General features: G+C 37.6%; 1 protein-coding gene across 12 annotated transcripts in view; it reads right to left on the reverse strand.

Moving 5' to 3' along the window:
- ryr3 (ryanodine receptor 3) overlaps positions 1 to 23,045 on the reverse strand; it is a 244,769-nt gene that overhangs the window by 106,600 nt on the left and 115,124 nt on the right. For all 12 annotated transcript variants that reach the window (XM_031891310.1, XM_031891309.1, XM_031891308.1 and 9 more), the window contains 16 exons: positions 22,379 to 22,587; positions 21,237 to 21,397; positions 18,249 to 18,285; positions 17,836 to 17,999; positions 17,534 to 17,699; positions 17,288 to 17,374; positions 16,537 to 16,763; positions 15,206 to 16,007; positions 14,784 to 14,984; positions 14,340 to 14,442; positions 10,384 to 10,521; positions 3,700 to 3,973; positions 3,287 to 3,401; positions 2,982 to 3,114; positions 2,001 to 2,104; positions 1,557 to 1,692 (listed from right to left, as the gene is read on the reverse strand). In XM_031891310.1, the coding sequence (XP_031747170.1) occupies positions 1,557 to 1,692; positions 2,001 to 2,104; positions 2,982 to 3,114; positions 3,287 to 3,401; positions 3,700 to 3,973; positions 10,384 to 10,521; positions 14,340 to 14,442; positions 14,784 to 14,984; positions 15,206 to 16,007; positions 16,537 to 16,763; positions 17,288 to 17,374; positions 17,534 to 17,699; positions 17,836 to 17,999; positions 18,249 to 18,285; positions 21,237 to 21,397; positions 22,379 to 22,587 (3,057 nt within the window). The remainder of the gene's footprint in view (positions 1 to 1,556; positions 1,693 to 2,000; positions 2,105 to 2,981; positions 3,115 to 3,286; positions 3,402 to 3,699; positions 3,974 to 10,383; positions 10,522 to 14,339; positions 14,443 to 14,783; positions 14,985 to 15,205; positions 16,008 to 16,536; positions 16,764 to 17,287; positions 17,375 to 17,533; positions 17,700 to 17,835; positions 18,000 to 18,248; positions 18,286 to 21,236; positions 21,398 to 22,378; positions 22,588 to 23,045) is intronic.

The raw sequence follows: 23,045 nt of genomic DNA on the forward strand, positions 1-23,045 counted from the left end.
AATAAAATTTTTGCCTAACTAACAGCAAATGAAAAGAAAAAAAAAAGGAAGAAAGAAAGAAAACATAATTATTAGCAACTTCCCATTATGAATTAAGTGCTTAAGTTATTTGTAAATGCATTTGCTATCAAAAGCAGAATTTGCTTAACCCCAGTTATGATTTTTAAACAATGTTGCAAAGTCTCCTCCAGTAAGACAGGTCTGTCAGTCTGCTGGCTTATGTTATATTGTTTCAAAAGTCAGAGCCACCAGGGCAGAGATTAGAAAAGGACAAACAGTGTATTAATTAGCAATAATGTATTCAAATAACTTAAAAAACCATTGCAAAGTTGCTTAGAAATATTTTTTGTGTTGACATGTCCTTTAACATACACATGCATTGTTTATATTCCTTCCCTTACATGCAGTGGTGTGCTAGCCTGGAGATGTGAAGCAGAAGCTGCAACAGCAGAACTGCTCCTTGCCAACATTTCTTTGGTGATTTTGGCTGTGTAGGGTGAAGGGAGTGTAAGAATAAAAGAAGAACCTATCCTTCACATAGCATGAAGCAGTTAAGAGAGGAATGGGGAGGAACTAGTAGGTACAGCAGGCTTTAGTGAAACTCTTTTCCATCTTGTGCAAACATGTTGTTTCAACTGACAATATAATTAAGTCAATTTTGTACAGGTCCCTTGTGTTATGATCTGTGCTTTGCAGTAAATGTGTTGTTAAAACCAAAACCTGCGCAAGAGTAAACTACAGGCTTGCCACCTGTTCACTGAAGTGATCAGTTCAGAAATGGACAGGAGGTAACCCTAACTCTGCCCTAGTGTCAGACACAAGCGCTGTCTATATAAGTGTACTGCAAATTGAGGGGTGCAATTTGGAACCCATTAACACACATAGCCCTTGCACGATATTAATAAATAAGCTTTTATCACTTCTTAGACTAGAGGTCTAAACTGTAGTCTTCATTAAAAAAATGTTGCCTGAGGTATGATGGGGTAACTATAAAGACATTTTTATTCTTCAATCAGACTCCTGCAAATCTGATTCTGACTATGATAAATATATGGAGGCAACATTCTACATGGTATTTATTGTAGTTTATCTAGTGACAATAATGTTGTCAGGGATGCTTTCAAATGGGCCTTGAGTCTTGGCAGAATTGCCTTTTAATGAGTATTTTTAAAGTTTTGTCTGATGTTTCCACCTAGTGGCAGAATCTGGAATTACTTGATAACTATTATGAGTTAAAAGAAAGACAAAACTTGATGAAAAAAACACTAGCATAAAAAATTATCAGGGAAACAAAAAAGTTATTATACGGTTGTATCATTTAACTGATTAACCACTCTTTGCTTTAATGGCTACAGTACACTATAAGCTATATATTTAATAAACCCTGCAGTGAAAAGATGACGGGATTTAATAAAATCATTATACTTTGCTGTAATTATAGAGAAAATAAAAAAAATACAGGGCCGCCTAAACCATTGGTATTAATGGCCAGTTTCTGAAAAGATAAATATTTTCCTACATTACTATTAAAAACAGACCTTGATTTCTGAACTTACCATTAACAAAGACTGCAAAGCGCAGAAAAGAAAGATAACGCTCCCCTTCTATAGGATTCCATCCAATGTCTGGGTAGCCCTTGGCTATCAGCATCGGACAACTTTGTAGCCCACATCCTGCTAAATAAGTCACAACCTGTTAACATGCAAAGAAAAAAACCTTCAATTAAATATACTCAAGGACTCAAGTTCAGTTTCATATTACACAAATCTCTTGGTTTCCAGTATTGATAGTTTCAAGGATTCAATGCCTATTTAAGTAAGTGCGAAGGCTAATTTTTTTTTTTAATTTACTCTGAATTTGATGTTCACCCTCAGCTACTATAAAACAAATTTCTTTTTATCATAAAATCCTTATTGGTTGTTAGATTTACATGATTTGCAACATACACACACATTTATTTTGTACTGTATATATTATGTGTGACAAGTCTTAACCATCACCTTCTCTAAATCCGGTTCTTGTAAAGCCAAGGCAAGCTCATTGTTGTCCATGACAGATGCTGCAGCAACATCCAAAGGTGTGGAACCTCTCATCGATGGAGAAGCTGCAAAAGAAGGTGTACGTAAATTTATAGAGCACACCAACTAAATAATTGGATATTGCAACTACAGGTATGGGAGCTTTTATTTAGAAAAAAGATATACAGAAAACTTAAAATTACAGAAAAGCAATCTCCAATAGACTCCATTTTGACCAAATAATTTAGAAATTATTTCCTTATTCTCTGAAATAAAAAAACAGTATCTTGTATTTGATTGTAACTAAGCTGCATAAATCCACATCATTGGCAAAAAAATCCTGTTATGTTTATTTCATGTTTAAATGAAACCCAAATTACAGAAAAGCCCCAAGCACTCCAAATAACAGATCCCATTACCAATATCATGAACATTCACATGACTGTAAAAAAATAACAGATACATTAGATACTTTCTAAAACCAATCCAACCTTTTTTGAAACAAAGAAAAGTTACTTAAATTAACTCTAGTACAAAGCTGATCGACAGACTGGTCTTGGGAGTCAGGAAGGAATCTTTTCCCCCCTTTGAGGTAAATTGGAGAGGCTTTCCTCTAAATCAACAAGAAGTTAAGGCATTTTTCACTTAGGAAATTAGTTTTAACCTGACGGACATGCGTCTCTCTTTAACCTTATTTGTGACTATAATATAATACACCACTGATATTAACTAGGGAAAAGATAATATGTATTATTAATTCCATCATTGCATTTTTTTAAATAATTAATTATATTTGCAACAAACTATACTTGAACTATGTCCAATACTGAAGAAGAGCCTCCTTTACACTCATCTTTAATAAACAGCTTTAATCTGTTCTAGGCTTCTAGCATGTTTACAGGTCACAGATTTCCTATAAATGTAAATGGACTCCTTACATCTAAGAACAGTTTAAGAACATACCCAGTCCAACACTGCTGTTTTCCAATAAGTAACCAAGATGCTCAAACATGGCCTTTTGGTTCTGTCGGCTGATTCTGCAGAAGTAGCAGAGAAATCGGCAACAACTCGCCACCATTTTGGGAAATGCAATTTGCTGGAAAAAAAGGAACAGTTACCTTAATAACTAGGGCATGTGAGGCTCAAAGGTTACTGTAAATGATTATTACTTATCATCTGAAAACACTATGCAAATATTTTTTTTTTTTTTTAGATTTTTGTATGATTTGCCATTACTTTTTAGTGAGGTACTGTAAGAAGCTGCGTACCTGTGATTTATCTCCACCAAGCACGTTAACCATGACTTCCATTACTGTTTCATGCATCCCCAACACACGCATCAAGTTTGGATGTTGATAGAAGACTTTGTTGTTCATGATGTCCCTTAATAATTTTAAACAATATTAAGCATTAATACATAACAAATAACTGGCTACTGAAAGGATAAAAAATGTGGACTGGTACATCCAATCTGCAAGGAAATTGGCATGCAGAGCTATACTAGCAAGGAGATTATTTAGAAATTTTTATATTATATATATATATATATATATATATATATACACACACATATATTTATATAAATATCTGACATTTTCAATACACTTTCACATTGCAACTCATGTTAAACTGTAGATAAATTCCAATGCGATTATGCATTTAGTATATTTGAATGCCTTACCCCAATCCATCAATCATCAGCATCTCCTCTTCTTTGCCCATCCTAACACTTAAAAGTGATCGTATTTGGCCAAGTGATGCCAAAAGGTTGATGGTGTCCTCAACAGAAGCAGCACTAATGGTATAGGTTTTCCGCATGGCCCGAAGCAGCTCTCCAATGCTGTCGTACTGTCGTCGGAGGAGGCTAAACATTATGCGTACAAGTTCAGGGTCCTGGATGTGATCTTCTTGAGCCCAGCGCACCATAGTTTGTGAAATAAGCTCCTTCAGGGTTGCTAGAAAAAAAGAAAAAAACGAAAGAGATATTAAGGACAGTCTTTGTATAATTATCCCAACTTTTACCATAGGGGACATTTAAAGACTTAGGGGTAATTCATTAAAATTAGTATTTATGTAATTTTTTTCTACTATGAATAACCTTTATATTTTAAAACTACAAATGTTACCTTATTTATTTAAAAAAATCCCCCCCACCCCCGAATACCTCAAACCAGTTGTTTACTCATTGTTTTTGCAAAAATTTTTAAAACTTTAATTGACTAAATAGTTTGCATTTTTCCTAGGACAGCTCCCATTAACTTCTACATGACCTCACAAGCTTTTAGATGCCAATATTTTTCATTCAAGTTTTGTTTTACTTAATAAATACCAAAAATTCAAGTTATTTAAAGGGATTCTGTGATGACTAAAAAAAAAAACATTAGACTAAAAACTACTTTTCAAGAAATGATTAAGCATAGGTATTTGTTTACAGGGGCGGGTCAAGCCGACCGGGCGCCCTAGGCAACCCGGTCGGCCAACTCCGCCCACCCCCCCTAACGGCGCATGCGCGCCAAAGCACAGGGGGAGGCGCAGGGCGGTGCGATTAGATCAGTCATTGCTAATGACAAGCGGCGGAGGCAATGACAAAGTAGCACTAGGGGTAGGCAGGAGAGGCTGCCTGGCACCCCCCAATCGTTGCGCCCTAGGCAGCTGCCTCTTCTGCCTACCCCTAGTTCCGGCCCGGTTTGGTTACATAAATATAACTTTAACCACCACAACCAGATGGCACTCAACCATGGAGTAGCCCTGACCTCTGAAATCATCAAGGGCAATTAAGCCAGGAGTGATATTAAAACTTAAAGGAGAACTAAAGCTTAAAACTTGCTCTCTGTGGCTGTAAGTTACTGAGCTTAGGGACAGAATCACAATACACTGAGTATATAAAGGATATAAAAGTCACAATACAAAGGCTGATTGGTAATTAATTCAGATTCTCAGAATCTTATAACGGGCAAACAATATTTTTTGCTTGATAATTTGCAATGACTCCTAAGCTTAGCTTCTTAAGAGCTGTCCAAAGCATACCTCCCAACATTTGAAAAATGCAGAGGGACAAAACAAAATGTTGCAAACATTTTTGACTATTCCCATTTTTGTGACCACACCCCCTAAATACCACTGTTAAAATTGGGACTGAAAAAAAGAGTCAGTTGGGAGGCCCAGACGACACTAAGCATGTGCTGTGTCACTGACACTCCTTACAAAATCCGAGATGAGGAAGCTCCTGTGACAACTGTAAATGCCTGGAGCATTACTATTATAGAGACTCTGAAGAATTAGGTTGGTGCATTAAGCTCAGTATAAAAAATATGGAATATATGGATATATTAATTTTCCCTTGGGGGGGAAGGCCCTGCTAACTAGTAGTAAGGCTCCCCAACCCATGATTACCCATGGCGGCCCTGAGTGGCCCCAACCATGCATTTTTGGTTTGTATTTATTTTTACAGGTTTCATAAACTACACCTACATATTTCACATGCCGCCGTTTTGACAAAACAATGCAAAATTATAAATGATAGGGTTTACTGAAAAATGACTGGAATTTCTGAGGTTTGTGGCTGCTTGTTGCCGGTTTATAAAAAAAGTTGAGAGGTACTTGGTAACTGTCATGTGTATCAGGGCTTAATAGTGCATGTGTGGTCATATCAATATTTGATCTTTATTCGCACATAAAGATACAGGTGATGTAATGATGTATTTGAACAAAAAAGAAAAAAAACAATGACAATTTGAATTTAGAAAAATTTACTACACAATAAATGAATGGATATGCCATTTTTTCTGTGCATGAAATTACATTTATATTTGGAAGTTAACATAGTGTTTATGCACCTTTTCTATATAACTGCAACTGAATAAGCTCATGTCCAAAAAAGGGGGTATAGATTTCCTTTAATAAAGTGGTAATTATGCAATTATCATATCAATTAAAAAAAATATATATAGGCATGTGAAAACAGCATTCAAAAACAAACAACTAGGCCAACATGCTTTTTCTTTTTTATATAATTAATTCACAATCTGATTTAATTTTCTGACCTGAATCACTACATGTTAAATACTACTAGAATCCAATAGTTTTTCAATGACTGACAAGACAACCATAATTACAATTACTATTTCTAGTAATATAAGTTATGTGTTTGATAAAGTTTATGTACAAGTTGTGAGCCTGAAGCTCTCAGTACACACCACAAGATGTCAGTGTTTTGTCATTAATTGGGCCTGTAACACTACCAAAACTGCAAAATAAAGGTGAAGTTATAAATCAGTTATCTGAGGAGATTCTTTGCCTCACAAATGTATTTTGCAGGCATGCTTATCACTTTAGCTGCCTTCAGGTCTGGACTGAGATTCAAAAGAATTTAAAGTACACAAGGGCCCAATCAGCCACATACAGATCCAATATAAATAAAGAGTCTATTGAAGCATCGAGTGGCCCTTCTGACATTTCCATGCCAGGGCCTGCTGTCCATGTGTCTCTACTGGACTGGACCACCAGGGGTATTTCTGCCCCCAGCTGCCCTTGGTAACTGCCCATCATACCCCTGTACATGAGAAGGAGAAGTGGGACAAAAATGTATTGTGGGGGTTCACTCGCTGGTAGGCTGCAAATGAGGCAACTTCACACACCAAGACCGGTGTAAGGGCTTCCTGCCCGCGTTTATTTTTCAGCGGCTGCAGAAGTTTCCCCTCGCAGGGGGTATAAAACAACAGTTTGAACAGAAATATCAAGCCTCCTGGCTAACACAAAAATAAATGCTTCTCTTTCTCCTGAAGCTGAGCAAATCCAGCAGCGTGTCTCTCTCTCACACACACACAGGCTCATCAGCTTCCCTGCACAGCTTCAGGTGTACTACAAATAGGCCTCGGGCCTCCTGAAAAACCTGGCCTATGGATTTGGGAATCCACCCACCCTGCTCTTGCGGATTCCCAGTAAGACCAGCCCCGGATCAACAATTTAAAAAACTGCAGAGAAACAAAGTGTTTCTATGCCCCAAACACTGCTGGTCTCACCTCAGTAAAAATGTCTGAGAATCCGTGGCCCAACATACCTGTTGTCAATCACTTTTCCCCAGGAAACCGGGGACCTTTTTGTCACCATACCACAGTATGTATTGTGGTAATGTATATATGATTATGTTTCATTATTGCATTTTGCTTGTACTGAAATAAACATGTCAATACAAACAAAATAAATATAAAATGTCTTATACAGAGAGAAACCACTACATAGGCACCATAGTTTCATGGCTAAAAGAGAGCTATCCATTAAATACAGATTGTATTTTTAGACAAATCCTTACAGGTTTGATACCTTGTCAGTATTGGCCTGGCTGGCAAAAATGTTACTAATTGCTAGTTATTAATATTTAATGTAACCCAAACCCTAAACAATCACATTATATTTAAGTAAAAAAGGCAAACAGTTAGTTTTTCTGGAGTTACTACTAACCGACCAGGTAGGTTAAGATACAGATGCAGGAAGCGTCTCCTGGTGTTTCTCAGCTCGGTTCTAATGATCAGTAGTGATAGAGCCAAGGAAAGGAGCATCAAGACAACAAACAATCAATGCACCAGAGGTCACCCCTTTAGATTAGAGGAACGGAGCTTCCATTTGAAGCAGCGTAGGGGTTTTTTTCACGGTGCGGGCAGTGAGGTTGTGGAATGCCCTTCCTAGTGATGTGGTAATGGCAGATTCTGTTAATGCCTTTAAGGGGGGCCTGGATGAGTTCTTGATCAATCAGAATATCCAAGGCTATTGTGATACTAATATCTACAGTTAGTATTAGTGGTTGTATATATAGTTTATGTATGTGAGTGTATAGATTTGTAGGTGTGGGTTGTGTGTGCTGGGTTTACTTGGATGGGTTGAACTTGATGGACTCTGGTCTTTTTTCAACCCTATGTAACTATGTAAGAGATAGGATTGAGCAGAGGAGCATCAGGAGATATTTCTTGCATAAATATCTTATCCATCGAGTGGTCAATTGACTGGAAAGAACAGGAGGGGTGCTACTGTAGCAGTTTGACACAGCTACATCATGAAAACTGAAATAAAAAAAGTAAACTGCAGAAGTGCTGAAAAAGCATGATTTTGTTTGGATGTGTATGGTTCGCCTTTGTGGCATACACTCTAAGCTGAATAATTAGTAGCTTGTTGTTAACCACATATCTTTTAAAATGATGGCAGCGTGAAATGCTGTTCCTAGTCATAATGAGTTAGGAGAAATTCTGATAATGCACATGATATGCTGAAAATGTGAATTAAACAGAGGATTTTACATTTCATAGAATAGGTTAGCTGAAGCAGAACAGAAAACTGAAATTTAAAAAAAATCTAAAAATATGAAATCAGACCTCTAATGTAACAAAAAGCATTACTGGGTATTTCTTTACACAAGCTAACATATTTTCTCCTATGGCCATGATTTTATGTATATCAATTCAACTGCAGATAACATTACTTTTGCTGTATCCCATCAGTCAGATAAGGGTGCAAGGAGGTTAAAGGAACAGTAACATTAAAAAATTAAAGTGTTTTAAAGTAATTAAAATATAATGTGCTGTTGCTCTGCAAAAAACTGGTGTTTTTGCTACAGAAAAGCTACTATATAAATAAGCTGCTGTGTAGCCATGGGGGCAGCCATTCAAGCTGGAAAAAAGGAGAAAAGGCACAGGATACATAGCAGATAACTAGTAGATAAGCCCCATATAATGGGGGTTTATCTGTTATCTGCTAAGTAACCTGTGCCTTTTCTCCTTTGAATGGCTGCCCCCATGGCTACACATCAGCTTACTTATATAAACTATAGTAGTCTTTCTGAGGCAAACACACCAGTTGTAGCAATGCAGGGCAACAGTACATTATATTGTAATTACTTTTATACACTTTCATTTTTTGGTGTTACTGTTTCTTTAAGTGAAAGCTGAGCTCTCATGTACTTAGGTGGCCCATAGTTCAAATAACAAGATGCATGTATTTTGAAATGAAAGTTGCGTAAGCAGAAGAGCAGGAAAAAAACAGATGCGTTTCCCACATGCCAATCATTTATAATACTGGCAGCTGTGATGAGGAAAATTTACAACCAAAATGAACCCTGGTAAGGGAAAGGCAGTTGAGGTATTGATATCAAATTGCATGCTTCTCAGATTAGTACAGGCACTAGAAAGAAAAAGAAAATAATTGTGTGCATCTAAATTATGCAGTTAAATATGTAAAGCAAGCATGCGGTGTCCAATTTATCTCTCTGCATACACTATGGGGTACCAACAGGTGTTAGTATCTCCCTAACAGCTATAAACAAGTGGATAGATTCTCACCCTGAATGTCTGTGTTGCTGAAATTTGATTCCATGAGCCGAGCTTAAAATTAGTGTTGGGAGCTGACCACTGATCACACTGTGAGAGGGCCTGATTTCAGTGGAGCTTAATGTCACTAATAAGCCACTGTGCTTTTTTACTTGAGTTTACTTTTGGATATTAGCAGAGGCTAGTATGGATTAACCTGAAGTGTCATGTGTCCTTAAAAACCAGTCAGTCCAGTAACAACTCACCAAGACTATCAGCCACCAAGAGGTGTGATTTATGAGGCTGTTACACGATCAACACACTGCAGCTTCCTATTTCAACACAACATACTTGCTTTTTTATTTTACATGAAAAATGGTTGTGCCTGAGACCCTTACAAAATTCACTGTCTACTTAATGTCTTTTTAAAATAGTTTTGTGCAATTATTACTATAATCGAATAGGTAAGTTCTCTGCGCTCAGCCTTCCAGACTTCATGCATCAAACCCCCAGCAATAGAGCCGCACTCTCAGCCAATGTCCAATCGAAAAATATATATAGGGGGGAGCACGAGACAAAATGCAAAATTTCTGCAAAAAAAGTGCTTTTATTTTTATGCCACGAAAGGGGCCCGAAACATGTTGTGTATGGCATAAAAATAAAAGCACTTTTTTTGCAGAAATTTTGCATTTTGTCTCGTGCTCCCCCCTATATATATATTTTTCGATTATTACTATAACACTGTTAACTGGGTATCCCATGTAATAAACCATCAGAATCTGGACAGGAAAAAAACAAAGAACTCTTAGAGCTGAAGGGTTTTCTTCTACTTCACATCTCAAAATCATAATGAATTTAAGAATTTGAGTGGGTGACCTTTCATGACATAGGTTCAATTTTATGAAAAGGGTCAGTTAACCATGAATATCAGGCAAGCAAAGTACAGAAGGGCTGGCCTTGACCAATAAAATATAATTTTTTTTAAAACAGTATAGAGTTGTTTAAGTATCTAGTATGTGATCTCAAATGTTTACTATTTATTTTACAAGTTGTGTTACGAATATACTTACTGGGGGATTTTTCTTCCTCTTCATCTGGATCATTTTCTTCTGTTTTAGGCCGGCCTTTGATTTTATACAGCAGTGTTCGCAGTCGTCCTGTCCACGATGTGTCCTCTTCCTCTTCTTCCTCTTCATCAAGAGGAATACCTATATCCAACAACAACCCAATTACATTCATATAAACATAAAGGAGCATCTTACAGAATTTCTCTTTATTTTTCTGAAATTTACTCCATTCTCCTTTTGTTTATTTTCTCTTCTCTTTATTGTTTTGCTATTACTCGCATTACTTTGTAATATGTATATATGGAACGTGGAGGAGCACTCACCAAACAAAAACGCAGCATACAAAAAAGTACCTCACTCAACAGGCTCAGGTAGAATAACTGATCTTCCTCAGAGAACAAAACAATGTGTGTGTGAAATAATGCTAAGTTATTCTCACTGTATGTATTTAATGTTGGAAAACTGGGCAGCAAACTGGAAAATGAGGTTCAATGTTGATAAGTGCAAAGTTATGCATTTTGGTAGAAATAATATAAATGCGAACTATGTACTGAATGGTAGTGTGTTGGGGGTATCCTTAATGGAGAAGGATCTAGGGGTTTTTGTTGATAACAAGTTGTCTAATTCCAGGCAGTGTCATTCTGTGGCTACTAAAGCAAATAAAGTGCTGTCTTGTATAAAAAAGGGCATTGACTCAAGGGATGAAAACATAATTTTGCCCCTTTATAGGTCCCTGGTAAGGCCTCACCTAGAGTATGCAGTGCAGTTTTGGGCTCCAGTCCTTAAGAAGGATATTAATGAGCTGGAGAAAGTGCAGAGACGTGCAACTAAACTGGTTAAGGGGATGGAAGATTTAAACTATGAGGTTAGACTGTCGAGGTTGAGGTTGTTTTCTCTGGAAAAGAGGCGCTTGCAAGGGGACATGATTACTCTGTACAAGTACATTAGAGGGGATTATAGGCAGATAGGGGATGTTCTTTTTTCCCATAAAAACAATCAGCGCACCAGAGGCCACCCCTTTAGATTAGAGGAACGGAGCTTCCATTTGAAGCAGCGTAGGTAGTTTTTCACGGTGAGGGCAGTGAGGTTATGGAATGCCCTTCCTAGTGATGTGGTAATGGCAGATTCTGTTAATGTCTTTAAGAGGGGCCTGGATGAGTTCTTGAACAATCAGAATATCCAAGGCTATTGTGATACTAATATCTACAGTTAGTACTAGTGGTTGTATTTATAGTTTATGTATGTGAGTGTATAGATTGGTAGGTGTGGGTTAGGTGTGCTGGGTTTACTTGGATGGGTCTTTTTTCAACCCTATGTAACTATGTAATGTCTGTTTTTTCATTATGTAATGCATACCTCCCAACATTTTGAAAATGGGAAGAGGGACAAAAACAAATGCTGCGCGCAGCTCGGTGATTTTTGGCCATGGCCATTTTTGTGTCCACACCCCCTAAACACCACTCCCATTTGACTAAATTTGGCAGGTTATTTAAAGTTTGAACAGATTTCTGGGGGTTTTGGGGTCCTGTTTTATGTGTTATTACAGTTTTGCTGAAAAGGTGAAATTGCCCTTTAATCTGCAAATCTGTTCCCCCAGAGACCCGTTTAGCTTATTAGTTACAGTTGTATCTCTGTGCAGGGGGGGGGGGTTTACATTTCTGGGCTCTCTGCCAAAAGCCCACTAATTTAATTAAAAGCCAGAAACAATGTTTTTAAGTGCAGGTGACGCTCATTACGATTTCTGGTCTCTCTGTCTCTCTGGTCTCTCTGCCAAAAGCTACTTTTATTTAATTTAATTAATTTGTATCTTTTTTAGCTTCAGTACAGGAGATCAAAGGGAAATGAGGGACTTTTCAGTTAGAATCCGGGACTGTGGGTTGAGCTGTCAAAAGAGGGACTGTCCAGCGAAAATCGGGACAGTTGGGAGGTATATATAATGTATTTAGGATATAACATCATTTGGAAGTCACTGTACCATTATTTACAATATGATTATTTATACTTATATGCTTTAATGTACAAGCAAATTCAGACTAAAAGCACATGGGCAGTTCTTCCACAGTGTTATTTAGCTTCCAGAGAAATGCCTGAAGCCACCTATGCCACTTCCTATTGTAAAGAGATTCACACTGACACCAACGCAAAAGGACATTTCATGATTTTTGTTGCCCGTGGGTAGCACAGATTTCCTGTGAGCAACATATCTACCTGTGTGCCATCATCCTAAATTTAATTGGAGGCAGTACTGACAATTTTGCCCTTATTCCCACAGGATAGATTTTTCTACTAGCAGTGCTATTAGTTGAAAGTAGAGCAGAGGCAAAAGCAGAGAAACATGGAGGTACTGTCAGTTCAGGTAGCTAAATTCTTTAGCAGAGGTGTGAGGAAGCTGTTATAATGTTATCTTCCCATTGTTCTGCTGAGAATTTGCTGAAGAGGGGAAAAGGGAGGGGGGTGACATAACTTGCAAAGCAGCATTAAAGGAACAGTAACACCAAAAAATGAAAGTGTATAAAAGTAACTAAAATATAATGTGCTGCTGCCCTGAACTGGTAAAAGTTGTGTGTTTACTTCAGAAAGTCTACTATAATTTATATAATTAAGCTGTTATGTAGCCATGGAGGCAGCCATTCAAAGGAGAAAAGGCACAGGCACATAGCAGATAACAGATAAAACACTATTGTATTCTACAGAACATATCTGTTATCTGCTATGTAACCTGTGCCTTTTCTCCTTTTTTCCAGCTTGAATGGCTGCCCCCAGGGCTACACTGCAGCTTATTATATAAATTATAGTAGTGTTACTGTAGCAAACACACCAGTTTTACCAGTGCAGGGCAACAGTGCATTATATTTTTATTACTTTAAAGCTCTTTCATTTTTTAGTGTTACTGTTCCTTTAATGTTATACTATTGTGTACACTGTCAGTTAGCAACAAAAACCTTCTCACTAATATACTGTGTCATACTGGTATAAAGTTTGGCCAGTAGGTGTCAGTATACATGTTGTTTTATGTTTATAAATTTTTATGAACCTGTGCTTTCTGGGAAGAGTGGATGCTATTTCCTATTTCCTTTTTCTTGTTGTAAGGTAAATACAGTATTGCAGCATCATGCAGATTGGTAAGAGTTTTGACTGTTACTGCAACTACAGATTACTCAGATACTCTTCTAAGAGTGATTAAAGTCTATCAGACCACAAGTCACATTGCTGAGGGCACTTGGGAAAAATAAGAAAATGATTAGCCTCATGTCAGTTTTCAAAATTAAATATATATATATAAGGTGTGCATTTAAAGAATTCAAAAGTATATGAAGTGTGCTAAGTAGCTGAACCACAATGTAGGAGCATAACTGGAGCTGTGAAACTCTCAACACAGTACAGTCATTGAAAGTAAGGCTTAATTTTTTAGCGGATAAATCTTCTAATATCTATTTGGAATATCTTAGAGAAATCATTCAGGATAGCCAGTGATCCATCTGTAGGTGGCCAATATAGATCTACATAGATCTTAAAATGAGACCCGAGACAAAAAAACAAAATTTAAAAACTATAATATTTGCAGAAAGTGTTGTAATGCAATGAACTAGTAAACAACAAACAACTTAATAAGGCATAATTGAAAAGCAAAATATTTATATATTTTACAAGCTGTAAAAAGATCATGTCTGAAAGTGTTGATCTATTAAGATATGGAAAGATTTAGTAAAGTAAATGTGTCAAGTTGGTGTTAATCTAAACACTGGTACAGTGTGGCAATATAAAAGTTTAGTTATGGTCCTTACATTTGAATTAACAGCATGTATCCAATCAAATCAATAATCCAATAAAAAGAGCTTATCAAGCTAAAAACTATATATATTTGTAATATTTTATCTGTGAAACAATAGCATTGAATTTCCTACATTCAGCGACCATATAAGAACACTATTCTGACAGATATTATTTTCAACATTTACCGCAATGCATAAGAAGATCCTCATGAAATTCAAAAAGCTCATCACGAATCTCTTCTGGGCATGGACAGTCATCTTGCACTCGAAAATTCAGAAGCATGTTAATCTGTAAAGGGATAAATATGTCAATACAAATCAAGGATCCCACTCTACTATTTGTAGCAAGGTATTTGTTATTAACGCTAGGTAATCAGGAAGGATTAAAGGATATTGCAAAAATAATTCTTTAAACTAAATGGTAGTATGATTCTCCACTACACAGCACCCCAAAGTTCTACCAAGCCATGCAGATCATAAGAGCTGCATAAATGCTGAAATATATCTGTGATGATTTTCTAGTGTAGTATGTTGCTGATGAGGAATTAAGGATATTAAGGAACTTCACTACACCATCACCTGAATAAATTAAAAGCTTTCTTAGAAGACTACCCACTGCGGCACACTTACCTGTTCCTGGGGCGGGGAGCGGAATTCCCTTGTTTTCTTAGCAGTCAGAGCAGCTGACATATTCAGCGCCTGCATGAGCTCATTGTACCGAAACTTCTGGTTGTATTGTAGTTTTGATACAAAGTTATCCGAGAAAGAGACAATTGATTCTACACGGTGCTTCAGTTCACAGTCACAGAAGTAATGAAGAAGCTCACACATCTAGATGTAAAACGAGCAAAGACAATTTAGAAAAATTTTCAATTTATATGTGTTTTATTGTCCATCATATTCTCTGGATTTACCATAGAAGTTACTTTTAACTGTCACTGCAACTGTATAGAACTTAGCATATAAATGAATAATAGTGCAAATGAATGCAATTTATTATGAATTGGTATTTGTTTTGGTGTGGTTAGAACTAAACTTGCATGGATTCTCACCTGGAGTTTGACTGATTCTGGAAGGCGTGTTTGCAGTAAACCTTTGGTGGGGGCAGTTGGATCTCTTGTCGCTTTCTCTCCTGCTTCAACAGCTTTCTCTTCTACTTGTGCAACTTCTTCCTTTTCATACTCTTCTGTCTCCTCTTCCTTGTTGTCCCCAAAAACATTGGGATCAATAAGCAAAAGTATTTGTCGAACATCTTCATCTTCAAACTCTCCCATTATAAGCAGGGTAGCAATCAGTTTTAGCACAGGCACAAACTGAAATTCCACCTTGCCTCCAACAGGATCTCGAATGTATTCTCCGCTACTTTGCACAGCTTCTGTTAACATGCTAAGAGCCTTTGACTTTAGTATGTCAATAGGAATCTCTGGCCCATGTTGCTGTCGCTCTTCTGCAGTCAGCAAAAAACAGGGCACTGTGAAATGAAGGTCAGACTTCAGACAGGTACTACGCCCAACCCCAGGAAGTCCATGTCTCTTTGACTCATCAGGGAACAGTCTGATTTTCCGTGTCTCATCCGTGATGGGAATGATAAACTCATTGTTCATCATAAGTTTGCCTTCCTTGGCTGATTCAAGAAACATGCTGATGAGAAGGTTGTAGAATCCTGATCTCAGAAGACCAGGTAAGTACTGGTTATCAATGGTGTACAGGAGCTGGGACTGGTCTACATGACTGCACAGGGCATGGGAAACACGGTTATTGCCAAGGGCACACACTGCACAGTACAGCTTTAAAGTGTGGTAATGAAATTTCATCAAGTCCTCCTGCTCAGAAAGTTCTAGAATGTCTATGCACCTGATAAAAAGAAATGAACACGTTGCAGTTAAATTATTAGTGTAAGACAATAAAAAAAGTGATGTAGAAAAAAACAGACAAAGCCCCAAAGCTTGCTGAAACCTTTTCTCCAACTCCCAGTGACTCTGTCTTCAATGATTTAATAAAACATTTAACCTCTATGCACCCCTTTGATCCCTCTGTATAAATACAGTTTTATGGTAACCTATAATGCTCAGCACCTGCTGAATGTCAACGTCCACTTCCATGTAACAAACAAGGGCGAAAGTGCCAAAAAATAGTCATTAATGTTACCGTTGATTTAGACTATACAAGATCATTAAATTTTTTCTAAAAAAAAAAAAAAAAATACAACATAGTATTGAAACATAATACATTAATTTAACACAAATGCTGTCTCTGATATCTGTATCTAACAGTACTAAGAGAGAAAGTTAGGTATGGCAAACTATGTTGCATTTGTGCAGAGTGCCAGTTTGAGCAGCTGGAACACAATGCACAGCACTGACAACAGCTATTAATTACCTACCTGTTCTCTTCAGGTATATGCAATGCCATCATCTGCAGAGGTTCCAGACACTGCACCACCCAGCCATGACGTTCACTTACACGTTCTGTTTCCACCTTAAGGAAGATGTTTGGCATGCGGCTCCAAAGGACAGGGGTAATGGTCTGCACATCCAGTCGGGGAGGGCACTGTGGTACAGGATTTTTTTCCTCGCTTTTAAATATTGCAGCAGAAAGAGGCATAGTGTTCTGTGTTAAAGCAGATAAATAGATTAAGCACAGTGTAAAATTGGTGCAAACAACTGAAATCATAAAAGAAAAAAAACCCAGATCAAAAACATTTCTGGGGAAAAAGCTTGGCTTTTTATCAACATTGTTGGGGGAAGGCTGAATGACTATGGTACACAGGCAAATGATGGTCAGCCTTATTTTTCAGCTGGTGGAAAAGCACACAAAATTGATCCCTATTTCCCCTGGTAAGCTGGATGGGAAAACTCACAGAAATAAATAAAAACCTACATATAAACACATATCAAACACCTTATCATTAAACACCCAAGTCTGAATACTCAGATTTATGGGTTCAGTGGTCTTTTGTTATACAATGGTTTCGTACCTAAATTGTTTGTCCAGTATATTTTTGACATGCAAAATCTGTATTTAGACTGTAGCCTTTGGTGGGGCAAGGATGCAGATGTCAGTAAAATGTTTCTGTTTAACTACAGGCTACTATGGATCTAAATGAAAATCAGGCAATAAGTTGTAAACAATACCTTCAACCTTCCAAGCTCAAACTGGATGAGATTTGTGCTGGTTGGCTGCAGGAAGACAGCTGGGAACAGCTTTGTATTTGGTTCAACCTATCAAGTTAGACATAGACTCATTAGAACAGAGATCCTTATATTATACAACTGGCTTTAAAAATCATGACAAGCAATGTCAAATAGCACAGGGAACTATCCATATTTAAACTATTCTTTTGTTCGGTTAAACTATTCTATTTGGTTTAAAGTAAATACCTGGTAGCATGTCCCAAGGTCTTTGCCATTGGCTGTGAATGACAGAAGTCCACTAGCCAAATCAACAAGGCACCCAATATCAATGTCCACATTGCTACGACTGGATCTCTGGGAGCCAGCAGACAAGTCACCTCCCCATACCATGTAGCAGTTGCTTCGTTTAACACTGAAATGAGAAAATGTGCAAAAGCAACATATTTTGTGTAAGTTAATATTTTACTACACAAGGAATAAGCGTAAGAATGTATGTATTAAAGATATAATACAAGCAAGTCTGCCTACGGTAAAAAGCAAATACTGACCTTTCATGTACTCTTCCTCGTTCATCTCCTAAAGTCACAGTTACTGTACAGTTCTTGGCCAAGTCAAATTTTTCACTGTAAAAGTGATAATCTGGGGTGACCCATCCCACCCACACACACGATGGATCCTGACCAGCGAATATCCTGACAGAGTAGTAATATGTCTGCAGTAAAAGATTAAAGAAAAAAATAGGTGCCCTATCAGTAATGTATCGTTCAGCTTCTGACTCAAATATAAGATGTGACCAATCGTCATTTTAGAAGAAAAAAAACACAACACATACACAGTATATGATATCCACAATAGTCTGGTTTAGCTTTATGACTACAAGAAATGTGGCTCAACTACAGTATATATGAACTAGAATGTTATATGAAGGGTAAAATAATAAAACTATTACAAAATTACTTACTGTTGTGGTGTGTGATGATGCTTCTTGAAGCTGGTTTCTAAAAAGCAAAATACGGTTTCTTTAATATAACATTTTACTACTTTTATTGAACTTTTTATTGAATTTGTTTATAACAACAATTACCAGAGGGTTGATTCCTTTTCTCCTAAATTAGTGCTGTCCAACTAGCAAACAGCCCCTGTGGCAAAATTAGCCATACAGCAGATCCCACAGCCCCTCTTCCTCTTCCCTTCCCCTCTCCCTGCTCTACCCTGTCTCTGAGTGCCATACTCTTCCTGCCCTATTCTGCCTGTGTGTGCCTGTGCTGCCTGTGTTTGCCCTGCTCTGCCGAAGTGTGCCATACTCTGCCTACCCTATGCTGCCTGTGTGTGCCATACTCTGCCTGCCCTATGCTGCCTGTGTGTGCTATATTTTGCCTGTATGTGTGGCATACTCTGCCTGCCCTATGCTGCCTGTGTGTGCCATACTCTGCCTGCCCTATGCTCCCCTGTGTGTGCCATACTCTGTGCCTGTGTGTGCCATACTCTGTGCCTGTGTGTGCCATACTCTGTGCCTGTGTGTGCCATACTCTGTGCCTGTGTGTGCCATACTCTGTGCCTGTGTGTGCCATACTCTGTGCCTGTGTGTGCCATACTCTGTGCCTGTGTGTGCCATACTCTGCCTTTGGGAGGTGAGCTTGGTGGGAGTTTGTTAGCATTTGTAAATAGTTATTATATGGTCCCTAAGGCGTTTAATTATGTTTCTGTGCTATCCACAAGGGGCATATGGATTTAATATGAACTTTTTCACATATAAGTAATGGGCGATATCCCTGCAGTGAGCACCAAATATTTGTTTTTTTTATGCGCTACCACCATTAATGTGGGTATGGTTAAAAGTATGGTTAAAAGTATGGTTAAAAGTATGGTTAAAAGTTCTTACAAAGCAATAACATGGGTGTTGTTTAAAGTGGGCACGGTTTCAAAAATGGAAGTGGTCAATGTTGGCTTTCCTTATTGGCCCTTCACCATGTAGATAAAAAAAAATACTGGCCCTCGGTGCCACAGAAGTTGGACAGCACTGTCCTAAATCTTTGGGAGACAGAAAGCATAAGGTTGAACCCCCTAAAACAACCATGACTGTCCACAAATTGGACAGGTAGTTTATAATTGAAGCCGAGTGCTTTGGAATACACACAAATTGTAACATCCATGCACAAAAACAAATGATGTTGCGAACAGATAGATTTTTAAAAATCTATTCAATGTGCAGCAAGTCTTTACAAGCAAGTATGAGTCATAAATCAGCCCTTGTTTAGATCCACCTCCCACTCAAACACATGCAACACACTATTTTTGTGAGCTCCAATTACAAATGCCCATCTTGCATGAAAACTCTGTAAAGAAATAAATAAACCTTGCCATTTTCATGTCTCCTCTGACGTGAATAGGTAATTATATATTATTTGTCAGTGGTACTTAACCTTTGTACCCAGAACAGATATCTAAAAGTAAACATTAAAGATTGTCTAAATATATGTGCGATTGCACATGAACCATGGCAAGTACTATGGCAAGGGTAAATAACCCCTTTTATCAGAACATTATCAGAATCAGCATGATAGACCATGTAAGCAAAAAATTTGATTTTATAAACATTGACTTAAAAAACAAAACAGGAAAGAAAACTTACAACTTGGCAAATCTTCCAGTTAACCAGATCCTGTCTTGTGACCTCATTCAAAAAGCAGTTTCTGTTACTAAATTATTACAAACAATTCATTCTACCATTTAAAATTTTATTCATGAATTGTATGTATTGTGTCTGATCTCAGCTTTTAGAAAGAGCAGCACTACACTATAGAACTGCTTTCAGATAAGCTATTGTTTCTCCTACTCCATGTAACTGGAGGAGTCATGCATTGGCTGAGCTGGACTTGGATTTTTACTATTGAGTGCTGTTATTTTATCTATAATTAGCTGGGGCATGGGAACATTTTTAGCAATACAGATTTCAGGGAGCTGTTATCTTACCACTTTCCCATAGTTCTGCTGATGGGCTGCTGGGGGGGGAAGGGAGGGGGTGATATCACTGCAACTTGCAGTGCAGCAGTAAAATAGTAACTGAAGTTTATTAGAGCATAAGTCACATGGCTGAGGGTACCTAGGAAATTAAGAATATGGCAAGCCCCACATGACATTTCAAAATTAAATACAAAAAAAACTGTTTCCTCAATTTCAATGCTGGAGGAGTGCTATTAACTGATATTTTTTGTAAAATAACATGCTTTCCAGTTACAGAATCCCTTTAACTTGGTCTAGCTATGGTCTGCACCGAATGCAGAGCTCAGTGTCAGGGGTTGTAAGCCAGCCCTGTCCTTATGAGTCCCCCTTCAGCCTCTGCCACTCCCTAACTGCACTTCTGCATGACATATAAGTTAGAGGACTTTGCACAATGTCTTAGAGGTCATAAATGACCCCCTAATGCCTTCTGCTTCATATTATCTAACATGAACTTATGTTAATGGGAAGACTACTTTCAAAGGGTTTTTAATGTTTAGATATTTTCAGTACATTTTATCAATAGCAGAAATTAGCAGAAAGACAGCTTTTAACTCTACCGCGCATGCGCAAGAGGCTCAAAGAAGGAAGAGGATTGTTGACTTGCAGCTACCCTAGGCTGGTGCGTTTTTTTTTCCAGCCTGGGGTAAAAGGTAAGTGATTACAATCACTGAGGGATATCTTACATTTGGCACACCTCAGTGATTTTTAACTTTCCTTTTCCTTTAAAAAGTGATGGTTATAGTTTTGAGACAAAAAAAAAAAATTAAATACAAAGTAATAAATTTCATTGAAGAGTAAATGGGTAATTATGACATTTTCTTTTAAAAAAGCATGAAGTCAATGACATCAGAGCGTGGCTGAGCCATAACTGCCCTCTTTAAAGACAGCATGGGGCAGTGGATACAACCAAAGATGACAACTTAAAAAACAGAAAAGAAACCCATACCGTTTCAGAAAGTTTTCTTCAGTGTTAAAGGCTGAGTGGAACTCCACTGGCATGCTTAGGCGACAATAGATCATATCTTCATTACTGTTCTGGGTTCCAAAGGTCTTGTGAGTGACCTTCAAGCATGGAGGGCTTTCTACAGTCCCATCTATCCTTGTTACCTGTATTTGTAAAAAACAGATCTGGAAATGAGTGGTTTACCAGATGTTTCCAAAATCTAAAATCCAAGACACAAGAGTTTATTTCTGAAGGGGACAAAAACAATGCCAATAGCATAACTGACCCCCCCCCCATACCATCCCTTATGTTGTAGGCAATAATACTATGGTGCTGATTTCACACTGGGCTGATGCACTGGTACATTCTTATTTTTATACACAATATGTCTTCTTTTATGTTGCCTAGTGGTGCCACATGCAATTCTTCAGTATGCTACCAGTTTTAGTTTATAATGGTTATCAGCAAAGAAAAGAAGTCTAAAACTTAAACTTCTCTAGTAAGAACATACAGTTGCTGTAAAACAGAAAACATCATTTGTTGTACACAGCAATTAGGGGGCAACTGCAAACAAAAAGCCAGGGGCAGAAAGGGTCAAAGCACGATCCCTTAAACAGAGTATGCCAGATATGTGGCTGGAAGAGTCATTGTGTGACGGAAGTGATGACCTTCAGCAAATTTACAACAAAGTTCATGGTGCTCTGCAAACTCTAATAAGCAGGGCATTTCTTATCTTGTAAGTATTTGTATGTAATTTATATATCTGCATAATGTAACTTTTCAACATAATTTGTCTGTGCTTCCCACATATACAAAGTATACAACTAGTACTCCAGATATTGTGTATATAATAAAATGGTATGGTTTTGCCTAGCCCAATCTTTCAGCTCTCCCTACCTATCTGTAATAAACATTTTTCATAATTGGTATGCACACATTTTCTTTAGAATTGTATAAGATTTTCCTACTCTGTCCTGAGTAAGCTCAGTCTAGGATCATCACAATGTGGCCAGTAATAGCATTGTGGTTCCCTGTAAATATCCCTTGGGTTTATAAGGAAAGATCTGTGATGGCTTAGTGCCCAGTAGTGCTATACATTGGTTATGAAGTGCTATAAATGACAATACATGGAAGGGCATTTTCACCTCAATATGAGGATGATCTTTTGGCACATTGACAAATGTGGGTAAGCGTTTGCTAAACCACATGACAATATCTCTGGTCATATTGACAGCAAAGGGCTGGAAGCCTTCTTGCAGGCCACACATTGTGTAGTACTTGAATGTGCTGGCATCCTTCCCCAGGTTCATTCGACCAATTTGGGACAATCCAAGGGAGCAGACAGGGACAAAGCCTAAAAAAAGAAAACCGTCAATGAAAAATAAGGTTACGAAAAATAAAGGAAACAACATGTGCAAGATGAGAATATATATGTTTGCTATATTTATTGCTAAAATTATTAGACCTTTTTCTGGTTTACATATGTGTATCTGCAGACAAAAACCTTGTTATGTAAAAGCATAAAGCAGCTTTTCCAACACACAACTGGCCAGAGAAATATAGCAAATTCTAGAGAGTAACCCTGAATCATGAATCATTCACTTATCCTTTGCTAAGACCTGTAACTCCTGTTAACAATGTTGATGGTATTTACTTTGTTTTATAAAACCGAAAATGTCATCAAAGGTCATCTAAAACCAAAGGGAACATGCAGACATTCTTATAGAATTCTCTAATATATAAGCATGGAATGAGCCTGGAACATTTGAAGCCAATCAGTTACTGTATATGAACACCTGTTTTAAAGCTGTC

This window comes from Xenopus tropicalis, chromosome 8, assembly GCF_000004195.4.
Source record: "Xenopus tropicalis strain Nigerian chromosome 8, UCB_Xtro_10.0, whole genome shotgun sequence".
Taxonomy (NCBI): Eukaryota; Metazoa; Chordata; class Amphibia; order Anura; family Pipidae; genus Xenopus; species Xenopus tropicalis.